The sequence below is a fragment of the Orcinus orca genome, chromosome 13, assembly GCF_937001465.1.
Source record: "Orcinus orca chromosome 13, mOrcOrc1.1, whole genome shotgun sequence".
Taxonomy (NCBI): Eukaryota; Metazoa; Chordata; class Mammalia; order Artiodactyla; family Delphinidae; genus Orcinus; species Orcinus orca.
Window position 1 is genome coordinate 62217190 of NC_064571.1, and position 13933 is coordinate 62231122.

General features: G+C 39.9%; 1 protein-coding gene across 6 annotated transcripts in view; it reads left to right on the forward strand.

The window, feature by feature from the left end:
* The window catches only part of EIF2AK2 (eukaryotic translation initiation factor 2 alpha kinase 2), a 40681-nt gene continuing 26748 nt past the window's right edge, over positions 1 to 13933 (forward strand). For 3 of the 6 annotated variants that reach the window (XM_049696440.1, XM_049696439.1, XM_049696441.1), the window contains exons 1-7: positions 157 to 3145; positions 7281 to 7415; positions 7769 to 7889; positions 9832 to 9980; positions 11751 to 11874; positions 12235 to 12311; positions 12480 to 12576. In XM_049696440.1, coding sequence (XP_049552397.1) covers positions 7297 to 7415; positions 7769 to 7889; positions 9832 to 9980; positions 11751 to 11874; positions 12235 to 12311; positions 12480 to 12576 — 687 coding nt within the window. In that variant the 5' untranslated portion in view covers positions 157 to 3145; positions 7281 to 7296. Of the gene's footprint in view, positions 129 to 156; positions 3146 to 7280; positions 7416 to 7768; positions 7890 to 9831; positions 9981 to 11750; positions 11875 to 12234; positions 12312 to 12479; positions 12577 to 13933 lie in introns of those variants that run through there. The other 3 variants (XM_033419273.2, XM_049696438.1, XM_033419274.2) reach the window with 3 other exon arrangements.

Below are 13933 nucleotides of genomic sequence, written 5' to 3' on the forward strand. Positions count from 1 at the left end.
CGGGAAGAAGGCGGAGAGGAAGGAAGGCGGAGTCCGCGGGGAAAACGAAACCGAGAGCGAACTGCCCAGACCCCGCCGAGCTTCCAGTGAGGCCGCAGCTCGCGTCCCCAGCCCGGTACTGGACTCTGGTAAGATACCCCTGACTCCTGCGCCGCCGCCTCGATAATGCTGTCCGAGGCCCTCAGCCGAGGTGCGGAGCCCTTGCTGGATCCGGGGAAAGGAGCGTGCAGCGCGGTGGGCGCTGAAAGTCATTTTCTTCCCGCGAACAATTCTTGACAGAGCAAGCGACTACTAGCCCTGGTCCGGGACGGGGGCGGGGGCGACTAGTGGAAAACGGAAGAGCCCTATGGCTTGACAGACAGATGGGAAATACGGGGGCCTGAATTGCCCAAAACATTGGCTAAAAGAATCCCCAGCCACAAATCTCTTGCCTGGGTCGTTGCAATCGTTCCCCAATTGCCCATCTTTAGCCCCCGCTCCAACTCTGTCCCCCGCCCCGCCACCTCTTCTTAATACCGTAGCCGCCCGAGGGCCTTTAAGGCAGAACAGGACACCCCCGAACCCCGCTCCCCAATAGCTTCATCAGAATCCTATAAAAGGTTATTGACCTACAGACAAGGCCACCTGCTCCCTGCGTTCTGACCACACAGGCCTCATGGCTGTCCTTGGGGCAGAGCCAAGCACTGTCCTGCCTCTGGACCTCTGCACTGCCTGTTTCTTCCCGGAAAGCTCTTCCCCCAGATACAATGTCACTGTATCAGAGCAGCCTTCCCTGAACAACCTGCATGTAAGAAACCCCACTCTTCCCTTGCTGTCACCCCTACTCTGCTTTAGTTTTCAACGTAGTACTTATCACCTTGTGACATTTTTTATGGGTTTGTCCATTTTCCTCCACTAGTAAGTTCACAAGAGCAGGGTTTTGTTCGCCAGTATAACCCAGTGTGTGACAGGTATTCATTAAATCTTTGTTTTTGATTCATAAATTCTCTTTTGAATTCCAGAATATGAGACTTCCTATTGCCTGTGATTTCTTTAGTACTAAAAATGCCTTGCCAGATGGAAGCTAAAGGACAGACTCCCTGCTGTCACTTAGGAACTTAGAATCTTAGGAACTTAGAATCTTGGGCAGTTTATGCTCTTGTTCTTCTGTTTGCTTATTTGAACCTGAAGATCCTTAACACTGTTTATTCATTCAATTCATCAGATATTAGTTGAATGCACGTTGTTTGCCAAGCTTTGCACAGGTCCTTTGAGGGGGCTGGGTCCACAGGGGCTTGGGTCTGCCCTAAGGGTATCAAGGCACAGCCAAAGTAACTTCTGGGCATGAGTAAGATGGACATGTAATATTTATTAGTGATTATGATGGAGATTTCTTTTAGGAAGATGGTAACATAGTATTAAAATAAGATTTATTAAAAACAATTGAAGGGCTTCCCTGGTGGCGCAGTGGTTGAGAGTCCGCCTGCCGATGCAGGGGACACGGGTTCGTGCCCTGGTCCGGGAAGATCCCACATGCCGCGGAGCGGCTGGGCCCGGGAGCCATGGCCGCTGAGCCTGCGTGTCCGGAGCCTGTGCTCTGCAACGGGAGAGGCCATAGCAGTGAGAGGCCTGCGTACCGCAAAAAAAAAAAAAAAAAAAATTGAAAAAAAAAAATTGAAAAAAAAAGCCTGTTTCTTTTTTTCCAAACTTGTAAGTACTTTTTCAAAAATGCCAATTTAACTCCTTATTTGTTTACACATATATTTCACTTAAATTCAAACTGGCTTGTCATTCTGAAGATCAGCAGTTACTTAAAGTTAAAAGTGTTGAGGATTTAGGGTATTTCAATAGGACTTCAGGTTAAATAATTGCTAAGGACTCTTCCATAACTACTGTTCTGAGATCTATGACCTCCTCCAGTTGGATGTATGGTCTCATACTCGTGACTAAACTAAATGACACTTCGGTTCCTGAAAATAATGATACAGCTACAGATCCTTATCTGAAACCCTTGGGCCAGGTATGTTGTGGTACTCAGAGATTATTGGATTTTAGAAAGGCAAGGCAGTATAAATCCCATCTATTTGTAATGTTCTCAGTAGGGTTTGGGGGCAACACTCTATCATAAAACATTTCTGCAGTGAAATGTATAAATCGACAACAGAGTACGATTAAGACTGTAAATAGCTCATGTCAGTTCAGGTCTAGATGCGGGGCTACACACCCACCAAAAACAAAACAAATGAAAACAAAGTAAACCTCAGTTTTCAGTGCTTTTGCATTTTGGAATTGTAGACCAGAAGCACTGTTTATTGAGGGCCAGTGGTGTGGGAGACCCTGCTGGATGCTTTTTGTCTGATTTACTCCTCACAACAACCTGTGAATCAGGTGTTTTCATTTCTGTTTTCGGGTCATGAATCAAAGGTTCAAAGAGGTGACTCGCCCAGATCTATGTGGCTTTAAAGCATAGCCCTCTCCACAACACTAAGCGGTGATGTGAAGACAGCACCTTTGCTCAGATCTGAGCCCTCCCAGCCACCAGCATTGCTCACCCAAACCACTGCGGCAGCCCCGACTTGGTCTCCTGACTTATACTCATGCTCCACTCATCTTTTCTACACCCACCCCTCATACTCTGTTCTTTACATAACATTAGAGTGACCATTAAAAACATAAATCCAACCACATCACCCCTCTGCTGAGAACCCTCCAATAGCTTCCCACTGCAATTAGAATAACTTCCACAATCCACACCTTGGCCTTCAAGGTCTCTGTGCTGTGGCACCTGCCTACCTCTCAGACTCATTTCCCATCGTTTCCCCTTGTTCACTGTGCAGCAATCTCCTTGACCTTTTTGTCATCCCTCCAAAAGCTGTGCTGGTGCCTGCCTCCAGGCATCCTCTGCCTGAGATGGTCTTCCCCCATATCTAAGTATGGTGGACTTTCTCATCATCCAGACTTGATTTAAATATTGCCTCCTAAGAGGGGTCTTCCCTGACCACTGTATCAAAACCACCTCCCTCGTTTCTCTGCCCCCACCTATTAACACTCTTCTATCTCATAGCCCTATTTCATTTCATTGTAGCACTTCCAGCCAACTGTTATCCCCTCCTGTTACTTGTTTCTGGACTTGGTCATCTTTCTTTCTTTCTTCAGTGGAATGCAGGTAGGGGCTTGATTTGTCTTGCACACATCTGTATACCCCGCATCAGAACAGTGCCTGACACTTACTAAGCATTTACCGAATGAATGAAGAAAGGATGCAAAGAAAACAGCAGATGAAGAAAAGGGAGACGGTGAGGAGGTTTAAAGTGGAGTACTTAATTTTAATGAATCATTCTGTCATTTACCTATATACTGTCCAAGTGTTCATCATTTACCACTTGTCACGGGGTGCCAGTTATACAAAAATGAGTAAGACATAGAACTAGCTCCCCAGAGAGCTCACTAACTGGTTTAAAAAGCAGTCTCGACTATGATGGGAGCTGAGCAAGGTGGGTTGCAGGCCCGTGGAGGGGTACTAGCTGCTCTCTCAGCATCAAAGAAGGATGTATTGATCCTCACAGAGGAGTGGGAATTTCCTGGTAGATAGAGGATGCAGCTATTACATTCCAAACAGAGAGAAAAGCATGTTACAAGTCATGGAGGTAAGGGAGATCTGCAGATATTTTGGTATTCATTTATTCACTATTAAGCACCTATTATAAGCCTGTCCCCTCTTATAGCTCATGGTCTCTTTTGGAAGACAGTCGGTTAAATTAGCAATTGTAATAAAGGAGACAAGGGCTATGATAGAGCATCAAACCAGGACCTCTTCTAGGGTGTCTGGGAAGTAACATTTGAGCTGAGATCTATAGGAAGCAGGAGTTAACCAGGCAAAGCAGCATCACGGGTAGACTCCAGAGCACTTCAGGAGGGAGCGTGTTGGACAGAAGCAGTTGGGAGCCAGGAAAGAGTCAGTGGGGGAGGCATTCTTTTGAGAACTATCTCTGTGTAGGTGGAATTTAAAGCCACAAGCCTCAAGGGGATCATCAGGGGAATGAGTGTAAGTAGAGCAGAGAGATCTGAGACCTGGACCTTGACACACTATAATATTTGAAAGAAATGATGAGGAGGAGGAACAAGGAAAGGAGACAGAGAAGGAATATCTTGTGAGGAAGGAGAGAAACCAGGAGAGGGTGGTGTCTTGGGTGTCCAAGCAAAGGAATAAGGAGGGAGAAAGGAATGAGCAGCCGTGTCACATGCTGGTTATGTGTCAGGTAGACAGGGGCTGAGAACTGACTACTGACTACTAATTTTAGAGATGGAGAAGCCATCGGTAACCTTGACAAGAACAATTTTGGTGGTTTGTGGGGGCTGCATGATTGAATTGATGTTTTGAAAAGATTATGATGTGACTCTTTTAAAAATGGAAAATAGCAGCTGTTGGTGAGGATGTGGAGAAATTGGAACCCTTGTGCACTGCTGGTGGAAATACAAAATGGTGCAGCCACTGTGGAAAATAATTTGGCAATTCCTCATAAAGTTAAACATAAAATTACCATCTGATTCAGCAATTGCACTTGTAGGTATATACTCAAAAGATTTGAAAGTAGGGATTTGAACAGATATTTGTACAACAATGTTCATATCAGTATTGCACACAATAGCCAAAAGGTTGGAATAACTCAAGTGTTCATCAACAGATGACTGGATAAACAAAGTGTGGGATATTCATACAGTGGAATATTATTCAGCCTTAAAAAGGAAGGAAATTCTGATACGTGCTACAACATGAATGAACCTTGAAGACATTAGCTAAGTGAAATAACCAGACACAAAAGGACAAATATTGTATGATGCCACTTATATGAGGTACTTAGAATAGGCAAATTCATAGGCATAGAAAATAGAATGGTGGTTACCAGGGGCTGAGGGGGAAGGGAAATGTTTATTGTTTAATGGGTATAGACTTTCTGTTTGGGGAGATGTAAAGAGTTTTGGAGATGGATTGCGGTGGTGGCCTTACAACATTGTGAACATTTTGCTTACAACATTCTGCTTACAACATTTTGCTTACAACATTTTGCTCATGAATTGTACACATAAAAAGGGTAAAAAGGGTAAACTTCATGTTATGTATATTTTACGACAATGAAAAAAAAGTTTAAAAAAATCATGATGGCTGCAGTGTAGAGAAGGAATTGCAGCGGCTGTGAGGAATTGGTTCTGACGTTCTTGTAGCAGTCCAGGAGTGAGATGGTGATGGCTTGAACCAGGATGGTGGCTATAGACGTCATTGAGAAGTAGAAGGATTTGGAGGACAGGACTTAGGTATAGATCAGAAGGTAGGGAAAGGACATGTCAAGAATGCCTCCCAGGTTCACGGCTTTCAGACATGGATGCACAGTGGAGTCATTTTCTGAGAAAGGAAACTCCAAACCAGCTTGAGGGAAGATTAAAAATGCAATTTTGGATCTTTTGAGTTTAAAAGTCATTCAAGTTGTCCAAGTGGAGAGGTTGGATAGAGAGATCTGAAACTCAGTAAGAGGTTCATAAATTATGTATAAACTTTAGAGTTAATGACAAATAGATGATCTTTGAAATCATGGTCATGAGAGCAATTACCTTGAGGAGAAAGTATAGAGTGAAGAGAATAGCGTCTTTGGACCAAGCCTTGGGGAAACTCCAGCATTTAAAGGCTGTGAAGATTAAGGAGTGTTAGAAAGAGTGACCATGGAAGAAGGAAAATCAGAAGAGCTTTCTAATAAGAAACGAGAGATCAACAGGGTCCGCTTTCTGCCTATGGATTTACCTATTCTGGATGTTCCACATAAATGGAATCATACGCTATGTGACCTTTTATGTCTGACTTCTTTCATTTAGCATGTTTTTGACATGTAGCTCTGTTGTAGCATGTTTCAATACTTTATTCTTTTTATGGCTGCATAAGATCCCATGTGTGGATATAGAGCACTTTGTTTACCCTTCATCAGTTGATAGATATTTGATTTGTTTCCACTTCTGGGTTATTGTGAATAGTGCTGCTATGAATATTCCTGCATAAGTATTTCAAAACCTGTTTTTCAATTCTTTGGGTATACACCAAAGTGGTGAAATTGACAGGTCATATGGTAATTCTAAGTTTAACTTTTTGAGGAACCACCAAATTCTTTTCCATAGAGGCTGCACTACTTTACATTCCCATCAGCAATATATGAGGTTTCCAATTTCTCTATACCCTCACCAGCACATTTATTTTCTGCATTATTATTATTATTATTACCAGCCTAGTGGGTGTGAAGTAGTATCTAGTTGTGGTTTTGATTTGCATTTGTCTAATAAGTAATGATATTGAACATCTTTTCATGTGCTTGTTGGCCATTTGTATATCTTCTTTGGAGAAATGTCTGTTCAAGTCCTTTGCCTATTTGTAATTTTTTAACTCTTTTTGTTGTTGAGCTGTAAAAGTTCTTTATATATTCTGGATCCTAGGTCTTTATCAAATATATTATTTATAAAAATTCCTTTCTGTAGATTGTCTTTTCATTTTCTTCATAGTGTCCTCTGATATATAAACATTTTTAATTTTGATGAGGCCCAATTTATCTATGTATTCTTTTGTTGCTGTGCTTTTGCTGTCATATCTCAGATTCCATTGCCAAATCTAAGGTTGTGAAGATTCACCCTTATGTTTCCTTCTGAAGTTTTATAGCTTTGGCTCTTATATTTAGATTCTATATTTTTTAGATTTTGTTTGTAATTTAAATCATTGCTACTATCTTGCTCCAGTGAGAACCATAAACAGGGGCATAATTTGCCTGCCAAGTAAATTGTCCTAAAACTGACTTCTGACAATTTCAAAGGGGGGATTTTTGGGGATTTCATAGGAGGATCAATGTCCATACAGCTAAATCCTTCATGATTTCATAAACTTTATATATACTCTCAACCTTTTTCTTCTCAACATAAATAATTATAATTCTACTCTTGCAGGCTTTTAACTTCTCAAGCAGGTGGACAGACTTGCACTTGACACTCAGTGGAAGCAGAAAGAAAAGTTACAGAGAAGGACCTCCAGCCTTTTTTTGGCCAGTTGAGTTTTGAAAGTAGAAAATCGTGGAGAAATTAGCTTGATTGTGTAGTCCTTGAGAGAGAAAGAAAGATTTTGTAATAAGTTTTCTCTGGGTTTATGTGGGACTGAGATGAGTTGTATAAAGGAGAGTCATCTTATCCTGTTTTGTCTCTTAAACTAGACTGGGATAATTATATTAAGTATGTTCTGAGTGTATCACCTCTTTCAAACATCTCTCTTATTGTAGGTTACTGTAGGAAAAAATGGCCAGTGGTCGTTCACCATGTTTCTATATAGAAGAACTTAATAAGTACCAACTAAGGAACACTGCAGTACTTAAGTATTGTGAACTATCTAAGACAGGACCTCCACATAACTTAAGGTAAGTTGCTATAAAAAAGGGTATATCCCTAGAAAATATGAACTGGGAGAATGGCAGCTCTGGCACAATTTTGAAGTCAATTCTTTAGCTTGAGAGCAAAGTTGCCAGAGAGTACTGTCTTCTTGATGTAAAGTGGTAACTTCAGAGGACTCCAGAGAAAAAAGAGGGTTTAAGCTTTTCCATGCTTCAAGATGATATGCTATTTTGCTGTTTGGGGGTGACTGCTTGAATTTTATGTGGAACATAGGTTAAAATTTTCAAAGGTAGTCATAGGAAGCAGTGGTGATCAGAACACTTGTTGTTAGATAATGCATGAATTTTATGATATTTTGTGAATTTTTCTTTGAAATTAGGTTTACCTATCAAGTTATAATAGATGGCAGAGAATTTCCAAAGGCTGAAGGTAGATCAAAGAAGGAAGCCAGAAATGCTGCAGCCAAATTAGCTTTTGAAATAATTAGTAAAGAACAGAAGGTGAGTAATTACCTTTTTTTCCTAGTGAAAGGGAACTCAGAAATATCTATGGTATTTTTCTCTGTGAGAAAATACTTATATGCAGAATAAAGAAATTTACAACTTCTTTTGCTTTCAAAGTTTCGTTCAGTCTTTTTCCTGGCCCCATTTCTGTAGAACCCTGAATGAGAGGTACACCTATGGAAGAGTGGGAAAAATGGGACAATACTATTTAGAGTGCCAGCAGCAGTGACATACTCTAAGGAAACAGTGAGAAATGAACTAACAGGTTCTGGAAGGAGCTCCTCCACCTAATTGAGGGAATGCAGTGAAAAAGGACAGAGATAGAAGTGACCATGAGGAGAATGATCTATATGGAGGGCAGATGATGAAGAACCAACATATGTATAATTGGTATCCCTGAAGATTAGAACAGAGTAACTAGTACAGAAAAAGCTATCTGAAGAGACTTCAGTAGAAAGCATTTCTGAAATAAAGAAAGACCTGGCTTCAGATTAAAACAACTCAGCAACTAAACAGATACAGAAAAATACAGAACCACCAAGAACAACATCAGCCCTTGTGAAAGTACTGAGCTCCAGGGGTCAAGAAAGAAACCTATGAGCATCTAGGCAGAAAAAATTATATAAAATGTAAAAATGAAAAAAAAATATCATGCTGTTCACAGCACCATTAAAAACTAGGAGACATTGGAGCAGCAGCTGTAAAATGAGACAAGAAGTCATTTTACATGTGGGACAAAAGTGGATCATTCTCAGATTTTGAAAATCTTGAAAAATTTTAGTATTCAAGATATTTTCTTGAAAAATCTTACTTGAAGGGACTTCCCTGGCGGTCCAGTGGTTAAGACTCCGTGCTTCCACAGCAGGGGGCACAGGCTCAATCCCTGGCCTGAGAACTAACATCCCTCATGCCATGCGCTGCAGCCAAAAAGAAAAGAAAAAAAAAATTTTTTTTCTTTAATTAAAAAAAAAAATCTAAGTTAAAGATGTCACCCTTCTAATCAAAATTGAGAAAAGTAAATCAGGCAAAAACCACAAACTTATAAATTGTTAAAGAGCCAGAAAACCAAGTCAAGAAGTTAGAAAAGGGGGCTTCCCTGGTGGCGCAGTGGTTGAGGGTCCGCCTGCCAATGCAGGGGACACGGGTTCGTGCCCCGGTCTGGGAAGATCCCACATGCCGCGGAGCGGCTGGGCCCGTGAGCCATGGCCACTGAGCCTGCCCGTCCGGAGCCTGTGCTCTGCAACGGGAGAGGCCACGACAGTGAGAGGCCAGCGTACCACCAAAAAAAAAAAAAAAAAAAAAAAGAAGTTAGAAAAGGAACAGTAGAATACCTTTCCCCACAAAAAAGCAGAAGAAAGACAGTGATAACAATAAGGGCAGAAATTAATGTGAAAAAAACCAAAGAAATAATAAAGAAGATAAGTAGAATCAAAAGTTCTTTGACAAAGTTAACAAAGTAGAAAAACTTTGGACAAGATTTTGTCAGATTAAGAATTTTAAAAGGGACAGATAACAATGGAAGGAGTAATGCTATTATGTTCATGTTTCCTATGAAGTTGTGATCCAGGATATAGCTTTACTTTGATATTTGTTGTCTTGTTCTTTGAGATTTACAAAGGGCACAGCAAACCAGAAAATGTTATAGAGTTTTACCGGATAAACAAGAAAATTGACTATTTTGTTTTTCTTTATGAAACTATAAAAGGGAAATGGCTGATTTCTTTTCTCCTGTTAAAATTTATCCTTGTGGGTTTTTTCTGGCAGAGGAAGACATATACTTATACTTTTATTAAAGTATTATAGTAGGGAAATCCATAAACTCGAAGTGGTCTTTCAAATTATTCATTTAGTAATTTTATTAGACAAAAAATAGTAATTTTATTAGACAAAATAAATTTTGGTTATCATCTATATTAAACAAAACATTTCTTTCTTTTAGGCCGCTAGTCCTTCATCACTGCAGACAGGAGATCCTTCAGAAGTACCACCCATTGAGAATTACATAGGCCGTGTTAATACGATTGCCCAGAAGAAAAACCTATCTGTAATTTATGAAGAATGTGAATCGAGGGACAGTGGGCCCGATAAGTGAGATGTCGTGCTTTTCCTTCTGTTTCATTGTATCTAAGCAACAGAACAGGCTTATTTTCATGTCTCATTTTCTGGAAATATCTGTCCTTTTTCGTATGTTCTGCAGAAAAGGTTTTATATGACTTACAAGCAATGGGACATCTTTGTAATTAAAATATTGAAATGCTTAATTGGTGAAGACTTGGGACCCATATCCCATAATTGATCAAATCTGAGGAATCCTTTATTTCTGAGGTATATCTGGATGGTTTAGTCTGTAGGAAGCCTAAGAGTGGGTGGGGTGCCCCTGCTGCAGGGTTGTGAAAATCTTCCCATTCCTGAGGTCACAGTGGCAGTCACTGTGTGAAAACATCTCTGCCACACGTGTGGAATGACTCTCTTTCCATCCTTGTCAGAGTAGAGCTGTTTGTCCAGGTGTTTGCCCTTCAGATTTGATTAACTGATGTCACTCTCTAAACAAATACCATGTATTAGAAGGAATGGGCTTTCACCCTGGACTGTGCGGAGACCAGGATTTGAGGGATGTGATGAGGGGGACAGATGAGAGCGTCAGTCAGAGATATTGAGAATGTCACCAGTGAGCTAAGACTTTGGACATGAGGAAGAAGAATCGATTTGAACTGGGAAAAGCAGAAAGCAAATGAGCACGAGGGAGATTGTTTCTCAGCTACAACCAACCAGTTAAATGAGGGAGAAGGAAAAAATATCTAAATGGCAAATAGTCCAAACAACCACTTTAGGATACTGTCCTCGGAATTGACTCAGCTATGGATGCTTTACTTTTCACCCTGATGGATTTTAGGCCAGAACTAGGAAGAGAAAAATGTGATAGGATTCATTGGAGTGAAATATTCAAAAGTGAATTCTGTGAGTCAATCTCAATAAATTAAGAGGCTATTTTATTTTCCCGTAGCTCACCTGTTTGGTTTCTTTGAATTACGGGCTTTAACGTTCGATCGCTGAAAGAGAGAATTCTATTTAGGGAGTGCTGGAGAAAAATAGGAGCCCTAGAAATGATCCAGTCACTCAGCCCAGCTCCCTAACTTTCCCTTCAGAGCCTAGCGGGGAAGACTCACCCTGGTAGGGTGTGTTTCCCTCTGTGACAAATCATACTGGAATAATTCTGTAGCACTGCATGGTAACTCCACGATAAGTTCTTATATAATTGTCCAAGGATCCTTGCCTAACCACAGGCATCCTTACAGCTCATATGAGGAGGGGGTGACTTCAGCATGGGGCTTTTGCACTGTGAGGATTTTCTTAGGTGTTTGTGCACATGAGCAGGGGGCAGAAAAGGCTAAAGTTAGAGCTGAAGTTAGGGATGCTTTGCCCATCTCCTACAAAAACACTCTAACCTTATTATTTCTCCTGTAGAAGCCCCACTTCCTCTACTGGCTTTTTCTTTCCAGTTGAACATCTCTGAAAAATTCATTGGATCTGTCTTCCTTCTCTGCCTCCATGTCTTTTGACTTTTGGGGAATTTAAAAAAATCACCACTTGGTACCTTAATGCCAGATCTTTCAATGAAGCAACAAAGAGCAGTTGCCTGGAAAATGCAAGCTGAGATGTTAGCCAGTCCTGGTTATTCTGGCAAACTGGTCAGCCATCTCATTGAAGGTTTAAATTAAAGGAGAAATGAACTATGAAGCCACCTATTAAATTAGTGTTATATTATGCCTTTGTTAATGTGTGTTTTTTTTTCTGAATCATGAGTTAGATTTACTGTTTTTTGGTATTTGGGTTAATACTGTTTATCATTTCTCCTAGATTTCATTATAAATGCAAAATTGGACAGAATGAATATGGTATTGGTATAGGTTCCACTAAACAGGAGGCAAAACAATTGGCTGCTAAACTGGCTTATGAAAAGATACAGTCAGAAAATTTAATGGTATGTACTGCCTTTGGATTTAATGTTTATATTTTAAAATTCTTTCTGAAGTTGATTTGAGGTTAGATGATGTTTAGATGATGCCAAGACAGCCAATCACATAGCAAAAGGATTCCTCCATTCTGTGTCCCCAAAATGAGCCATGAACCATGGGACCACGAGGCCCCAGAGGGATCACGGTTCTGTTGACAACTCAGCGTTGTTTTTTTAAATCCAGATCAAACATCCATAAAAAATGTATTAACCCCATAATTCTTTATGGCTGTGAGTTTGCTAAATGTGGGGAAATAAATGTGGTAGTTGGTTCCCAGAGACTGAGTCACTATGGAGAGGTAATTTAGTTGCACTTAAATCTTTCAGAAAGCTGACGCGTCCTCTGGTTGTTTCAATACTGTGTGTGGTGATGTCCAAAGCAACTCTTCAGCGACAAACACATCGTAAGTGTGGAGAAACGGTTGTGTTATTTAGCAGATTCAAATTGTAGCCTGAAAGAGCAAATATTTATGAAAATGTTTAATGTTTAAGGAGAATTTAGAAAAAGCAATTACTGATCAACAAAAAATAGGCAAAATTCATAAACTAATAGTTGTCCCCTTTTCTTCTAGTGCTTCTGAATCACCATCTGAAAATGACTTCTCAACAAGTGAAGCGGAAAGCAATGATAACAGTGACGCAGTAGACAAGTCTTTCCAATCTCCAGAGGTATAGTATTAATCTCTATGCTTCCTAGTTAATCTTATTTTCCTTTGTGTTTCTCCATTTAAAAATGACCTCCAGTACCCAACCATAATTTTTCTATTTTTTTCTCATGTGTTCTTACTAAATCAAAATATTTTGCAGCCTTTTCACTCTCTCCTTTCTTTATTAACTCCCATTCTTCACATGCAAAATTCTTCTATTCTTCACTCCCATCTTTCTCCCCCTACTCACCTTTGTATTTTCATATATTTTCTATGATCTGGCTTCAGCTTTTCTATCAATTGGATAGTACTTAAAAGTTTTATGAATAGAGTTCTGCTTCTGTTTTAAAAAACTAGAACTAAACTTAAAAACTAAACTTAAAAATTAGATAGTTTTTGTGGTGATGATTAGTGTTTATCAAAGTTATCCTATTTATAAAGAACTACAAGCAAATCAATAAGAAAAAGATAAGCAACTCAGTAAAAAAATGTACAAAAGAGCTGAACAGACAGTTCAGAGAAGCAATACCCAAATGGGCAACAGACAAAGTATGAAAAGATGCTTTACTTCATAATAATCAGGAAAATGCAAATCAAAACAACAGTTAGATACCATTTTAAACCCATCCATTTGAGTCTGGTTATACTAAGTGTTAGCACAGCTCTGTTGCTGTTATAACTATTATATGCTGCTGGTGGATGTATAAATTGGTACAGCCCTCTTAGAGAGCAATTTGGCAACATGTGGTAGACTTGAGGGTGTGCCAGCTGTACCACCAAACAGTTCTGTTCCTAGGTACATCTTCTAGAGAAACATGGGTATGTGTGCATATAGAAACATGTATAAGCATGTTCTTTGCAAAATTGTTTGTAATAGAAGATACTGGAAACAATATTGTCCATGAACAGAATGTCTGAATTTATCATAATGTAGTCACTGTGCAAAACTGAGGCTGGCAGGTGATATGAGCTCAAGAAATCTTAGTCTGGTGTTCGCAGTCTGTGTCAGCATATTAAAATTGGTAAAAAACCACAAAACCTAACAGAATGAAAGTGAATATGAGTGAAGAAGAGCTATATGATATTAATTTTTGAGAGATATATCAAAGACTCCTTTTTTGGCTAAATGTTAAAATTAAATTATTAATTTGTCCTAAAAATGAAAATATTTTAAACTAGATCTCTGGGCCACACTTGTGTCTTTACTAGCAGTGTGAGTGATTGTGATGCACACCTTCTTGCTAAGATCTGCTGGCCAGAGGATCACCTAGGACGCCATATTCTATACCTGGAAAATCAGTGCTTCTGCAGAACATGCCCTACAATTTGTCTTTTTTGACCTTCCTGCCATATCTGTCTGGTTGCTAAAATCGGTGAGA